Below are 6,786 nucleotides of genomic sequence, written 5' to 3'. Positions count from 1 at the left end.
AGGGAAATACATCTTTATTGGAAAAGAACTATCAGGCATTCCTGATGAAAATACCAGAGCTGAGTAGGAGTCTAGAAATAATAATACAGGAGTCAAGGGAAACCTAGAAAGGCAAATGCATTTGAACAAATGAAAGGGGTTGAGTGATGATAAAATGCTTACATTCTAATAAGGGAAGGAGAAACCTGCCACCCTTCAGAATTTTGTCATTGTCAGGCTCATTAAATAAGACCAACAGGGATCCTGGGGGCAGATCTTCTACATTTGGATAGAGCAGGGTTTCTTAACTATTTTATGTATTATGGACCCCTCTCTTAAACTAGTGCAGCCTCTTGATCCCTTTTAAAAAGAATGTTTTTAAATGCCTAAAACAAAATACATGGCATTAAAAAGGAAATCAATTCTTTTGGGGAAAAAAAAAAGCTATCCAGAAAAGTTAATAGACCCTTTGAAATCTATAAGCAGACCCCCTTAAGGGTCTTTGTTACCAATTTAAGAAACCCTCTTTATTGTTCTTGCCTTTTTTTTCAACAGTAGCTGAATACGGAAATGTTTTAAATGACTTCCCCATATAAATTTGGTATCATGTTGGTTTCTTTCTCAATGCGTGGGGAAGGGGCTGGAAAGGGGTATATAATTTGAAACACAAAACTTTTTAAAATGAATGTTTAAAAAAACATATATTAGGGGGCAGCTGGGTTGCTCAGTGGATTGAGAGCCAGGCCTAGAGACGGGAGGTCCTAGGTTCAAATGTGACCTCAGCCACTTCCCAGATGTGTGACCCTGGACAAGTCACTTGACCCCCCCATTGCCTAGCCCTTACCACACTTCTGCCTTGGAGTATTGGTTCCAAGACGAAAGGTAAGGGTTTTCAAACAAAACAAAACAAAATCCATATATTAACAATCTCCCCCTCCCCCTTTTCTTCTCCTTGCCTAGGAAGCTACTTTAGTAACTGCTCTATGTTCCAACACCGAGATGTGAGCATATCACTGCGCATGCTCACGTGGAAGCCCTCTTTTAAACTTGTTTAGAGGCGGTGTCTGCGACTTAATGTTCAGCGCCCCGGAAGTACTCTAAGTACTCTAAGACTTCCGGGTGTTACAGGTCGGTCTTTGAGGGTGCGGCTGTACCAGTTCGGGCCGAATTAGTGAAAGTGAGTTTGTCGAGATGTCCCGGGGCTCCAGTGCCGGCTTTGATCGGCACATTACCATCTTCTCCCCAGAAGGTCGCCTGTACCAAGTAGGTGAGTGTCCTCGCCGCCAATCCGGCGGAACTGCCTCGTCATGATGGGACCGGGGCCGGGGCCGGCCATGCAGCCGAGAGGCGCGCCCGATCTCGGGCAGGCCCAGGCGCAGGCCGGGCTTCCTCACGATTGCGGAATAGTACTGCGGAAGTTAAACTCGGTGTTTTTCATTGCCCCCTGATTTGTAAAATGCGTTCGGACTGGTAGGAAGGCCGTGGGCTCGACTCCCTCAGTACCCTGATCCTTGGGACTTATGTCTCCGAACTAGGGTGCAGGATGAGAACGGGAAGGAGGTAGGAGGATGGCAAATCTCGCCTGTGCTCTGTAGTATTCAGATGTCCTCGGGCAAGTCACTTAATCTTTCCGAACCACGGTTTCTTAATTTGTAAAATGGAAGAATTGCTCTAGAAGATATCTGAAGTCGCATCCTGATCAGTAGGCAGAAGAGGTTCGAGTCCCGGTTCGGTCACTAATTATATGAACAAACTTTCTAGCTTTAGGCAAGCCCTCGAATTGCTGCCCGATGAGGATAAGTGCTCTGTAAAACATTCTCAAGCTATTGTTATTGTAGCAATTCCCTTTATCCCCTCCATCATCTACCCCATCCTTTTATTATTATTATTATCGTCTTTACTTTCTGCCTTAGTAACAGCTTTCTGAGAGGCAAAAGTTAGGTAAACGGGGGCAAGTGACTTGCCTAGGGTCACTAAGCTAGGAAGTGCCCGAGGTCACATTTGAACCCAGACCCTCCCGACTAATTTGTAGGCCTGACACAGTGCCACCAGGCTTGCCCCCTCCCCTTTCTTAAAAATGCGCTTATTTACCGAGTCCGAAGTATTCTCTCCAATGCTGCTTTCCCTGTACTTCATACATCCTATTTTATATTAACTGTTTTTGTGCAGGCCTTATCTTCCTTATTAGAATGTAAGCTCTTGGATAACAACTCATTTGGCACCATAATAAATGCTTATTGAATTAAAATTGAATTAGTTTTTAATTAGTATAACTCATTCCTACCTTTGTCTCCTTCAACTAACTGCCTTGGAACTCTTCTAGCAGGATTTCTTAAGTGTCCCAGGGAAACCTGCATTTCTGTCTTGTACTTTTTTGTTTGAATAAACATGATCTCTCCAGGTCCTCTTTCTCAGTACGTGCGTGGTGAATATTGCACACCACCATAATAGCTCATATTTGTAAGCTTTAAAGAATTTCTTCAAAACCGCCTCCTAAGATCTGTGTATTAAATATTCCCATTTTACAAATTTGTAAACTGAACCTCAGGTTAAGTAACTTCCATTATGAAATGGCTAGTCTTTGGTGGAGCTTAGACTTGAGCTTGCTTCTGACCCTTTAAATTCAGTGCTTAATCAACTATAGGCCATGGAGTTCCTGTTAAAAGTAGACCAACAACTCGAGTTATTGCTTGAAACAAGTCCAAATAGTTGTATTCTAATTCTCTAATCCTTCCCTTTAACTTTGAATTGTTCTAGGTAAGGTAGGTAGATACAGACCTATCTTTTTTAAAATGCCATTTTGGTAAAAAAAAAAAAAGAGAGAGAGAGAAACTAATTCTATTCGTCCAATATTACATTTTCATGAGTCCTGATGGTATAAAAGTTTGGGTTACTATGATAATGCTCTTGATTTGCTCCAGGAGAATATGATAAAAGGAAGGCTTGGCCAGGATAATTTAGAAATGCCTGGATTCAGTGCTGAAAAGGACTCTAGAATATGAAACATGATTACAAAGGAAAGCAATTCTATTGAAATTTAAAACAAAACCAAAATCATATGCTTCAATTAACTTTTTTAGGTGACAGGTATTAACTGGTAATTAGGACATGATCCTAAAGTATCGAGACTGTGACTCCAGAGCAGATTTGTTGCTATTGTACTTAGGATGAATTGACCCGATAAATTCTCTTTCGTTTGTAAATTTAGAGACTAAACCTACATTTGGAGTGAGAAATTACTGTACCAGAGCAAAGAAAAAACTTATTTTGGACTACCTTGTCAGCTTGAATTTTTTAAAAAACATTTTTCAGTTACATTTTTATTAAATTTTCTAATGTAAACACATTACAGCTTTTAAGCTATGCTTTTTGCTTATCTTCATTAATTGGTAAACAACACAAGAAAAATGCATGTCACAGAACATAAGGGAGATAATTGGTTTATCGATTTACATTGTGACTTTTCATGTCTGAGTATATTTTTTCCATCTTGTACTTTCAATTGCTTTGAATAAATTTAGTCCTAAAACTTCTGGTACTTTGTACTTTGCAGTAGTGTATACAGTTTATTGAAACCCAACTTTAAAGCATAATCTACAGCTTCCCTTATATTAGTTAGATTAGATTGAATGAGCATAATTTAAGCATTTATTAAGTTCTTACTAGGTGGAGAGCACTGGTCTAGATGCTGTACTAAAAGAGAGATTACAAGGCCTCTCATTCTAATAGGGGGGATACACACATTCACAAATAACTGATTTAATTGAAGAGCTGGAAAGAGTCAAAAGAACACATAGATAGAAAGAAATTAGAAAGTTCTAGGTCAAGATTATTTTACTGACTTGTTCCAGCCATTCAGATTCCTGATAGAAGTTATGAGAGAAAATGAAAATGAAAGTAATGATAGCCAATTTGATCAACCTGGCCATCATATTACATTTCCCATCTCTGTGCCTTTGTACTCCTCCATTATCCTGCTGTTTAGTACCTATGACTTCCTTCAAAACTCAGCTTAAATGCTCTCTCCTCCAGTATGCCTTTACTGATTTGCCCTTATTTTTTCCCCCTCCAAAACAAACAACATTGTTCTGTACATTCTTATTTTCTGTGCATATTGTTTTCCTTTATAGCTTCATGAAGTAAAAAAAGTTGTCTTTTTTATCACATGTAGGAGATGCTTAATAAATGTTTATTATTTGCTTTTATTTTATTAAAGAAATTATGATACAATTATAAGTGTATGTTATAATACTGATACAAAATTATATGAAATACAATAAATTATAATGTAATTCTTGCCCTCAAGGAATTTATAATCTTATCCTGGGAGAGGAGATATGATATGATACAAAGTAGATAAAGTTATGAACAAGGGAAAGCCAGGCAGAGTGCCATGGAGAATTTGAGGAGAGAAAGATTTCTTTTACCTGGGAGAAGGGAAGAGGAAGGAAAAGTTTCATAAAAAAGAAGACATTTATTGGTCAACAAAAGGTAACAAAGAGCAAAATCTATTCCAAGAATAGGAGAAAGTACCTGCAAAGGAATGGAGATAAAAGAGGTTAGAATTAGACAAGATAGGAGTAGTTTGATTTGACTAGAATAGGAAATAAGCTGACATACCTGTAAAGTAAGGGAATTTGTAGTCCTTAAAGTGTGATCCAGGGACCTTTGGGGGTTCCTGAGATCCCTTTGGGGGAGTCCTCAGTCAAAACTTTTCATAATAATTCTAAGACCTTTTAATTTCAAATATTGAATATATACATGTAACTCATAAAACAAAAGCTCTTTTAGAGGGGGGTCCTCAATTTTTAAGAGTGTATTTGCTGGACTAGATAATCTCAAAATTCTCTTCCAAATCTAAATCATATTCTAAAGGAATAATATAAACTAAAAACTAACCATGTAAATTGGATTCAAAATATGAGTGTGATCATATAAATGTGATCATGAGTTAAAATTATATTTGGTAGATAATGGGGAGCAACTGAAGGTTTTTGAATAAAATGATCATACTTATACAATATTTAAAAAAATAAATGTGATCATACTTGTACAATAAGAATTACAGTTCATCAAGATGGGAGGATATATTGAAGAAGGTTTAGACTTTGGCAGGCTACAGATTAGGTAGATGTAAAGAGATGAGGGTGTGAAATTAGTTGATGGTTGTGAGAATGAAAAAGAAGCACTCCATTAGAGAAGAGTGCTGTTGAAGAAACATGACTTCTCTAAGTAGATTCAAGTATTGAGTGAGGGACTAGAAAGAATAAAAAGTAATTCCAAGCTTTTGAACTTGGGTGGTTGATTGTTCCTGTATGGTGTCCCTGTCCCTGGAGACCTATTCAGGAGACTTTAAAAGAGTTCTCACTAGTGAATGAGGTCACCAAGGGAGAGGGGAAAAGAACAGTTCTCCAAAACATCCACATTTAAGGAGCTGGTAGTGGCTGAAGAGCCAGAAAAAGAGAACAGGCAATCAGAGTGGTAGACAATCATATGATAGGGTATTTATTAGGTGCTTAGTGGGTGCCAGTCCTAATATTAAACAATGGAGATTGAAAAGTAAAAGAAAACAAGATGGATACTTTCAAGGAATTTACCTTACTATGTGGTAAAATGGCAGAAAATGAGGTGAAATTGGGGGGATCAGATTACCCTCTGGGATCAAGACAGTTGGTGTGGAAGTGGGGCAGGACTAGAAAACAAACAAGGGTTAAGTGAGCATTTTGGCTAGAACTTGACACAAAAGGGAGAGATGGCTACTATCAAGAGGGAAGGAATATTCAATAATGTTATATTGCAAAAGGATTAAGGAAGGTGCCCCCAAAAAGGATGCATTTGGTTCAAAAGAGGTTATTAGTCACCTTGGAGAGAACTGTTAGAGTAGATTGCAAGGAGTTGAAGAATGAGTGGTATAGAAATGGAGACAGTAGGAATAGACTATTCTTTTCTAGAATCTTAGTGAAGGATAGGAGAGAGGATGTTACTTTCGTTGGTAGGCGCTTATTAGGGGATTCAGAGACAAAAACAAAATACTAGTTCTTGTCCTGAAAGAGCTACATTCTATAGACACAACAATTACACATAAGTGAAATAAGGATTTTGACACTAGGTAAAGGTGGTAAGTAGGGAGACTATATATGTTTTACCAATCTAAAAGGAAGAATGATTAGGTATCTTCTGCAGATGTGTGGTTGTTTCAGGTAGTTTGGAGATCGTCCTCACTGTAACAACACTTGTTCTGTCCTACTCACCCTACCTTACCCCCCTCCCCCCTTAGTCCAGGTTCTTCTAGGTTTTTAAAATCCAATAAAAATCATTCACATAGTTTCATAAATATATTGCAACTTTGGCTTACTTTTTTCCTCTCAGAAACCTTTCAATTTTAGCTTAGATACAGCTTGTAATATTCTTCCACCCTTACCCCAACTCCCAATTTTATAATCCTACAGTTTGGAAATCACTGTCTGATTGCATTCAGTTTGATTCATTGGAAGGTTGTCAGGAGCTGCCTTAATCACAGGGCCTCTGTTTCAGCAGATGGTCATGCTATCTCCCTGCCTCCTTTGGCAAGTCTCTCATATCTCCAGTTTCTTTGGGTTCATAGTAGAAAAGGTGACCTCCTACTTAAAGTTGCCTGTGTCATTGCATGCTGTGGGATTATTTGGCTCCACAGCAGTAGTCTAGCATGGCTCCATCTCTTACCAGTCTATGCAGCCTGTATCTAATTTGGTGTGGCATTTTATCTGATTCCTTTCACTTTCAATAGTACTTTTTCTGTTGCATGTATATGCAAGTTTGGGAGGAATG

At 38.3% G+C, this 6,786-nt stretch overlaps 1 protein-coding gene across 1 annotated transcript in view; it reads left to right on the top strand.

The window, feature by feature from the left end:
* Positions 1-987: 987 nt before the first annotated feature.
* Positions 988-6,786, top strand: part of PSMA6 (proteasome 20S subunit alpha 6) — a 28,520-nt gene continuing 22,721 nt past the window's right edge. Inside the window, exon 1 of the mRNA XM_001363073.5 lies at positions 988-1,246. Coding sequence (XP_001363110.1) covers positions 1,171-1,246 — 76 coding nt within the window. The 5' untranslated portion in view covers positions 988-1,170. The remainder of the gene's footprint in view (positions 1,247-6,786) is intronic.

The sequence above is a fragment of the Monodelphis domestica genome, chromosome 1 (genome assembly GCF_027887165.1).
Source record: "Monodelphis domestica isolate mMonDom1 chromosome 1, mMonDom1.pri, whole genome shotgun sequence".
Lineage (NCBI taxonomy): Eukaryota > Metazoa > Chordata > Mammalia > Didelphimorphia > Didelphidae > Monodelphis > Monodelphis domestica.
This window is presented reverse-complemented; position numbering and strand designations above follow the sequence as displayed.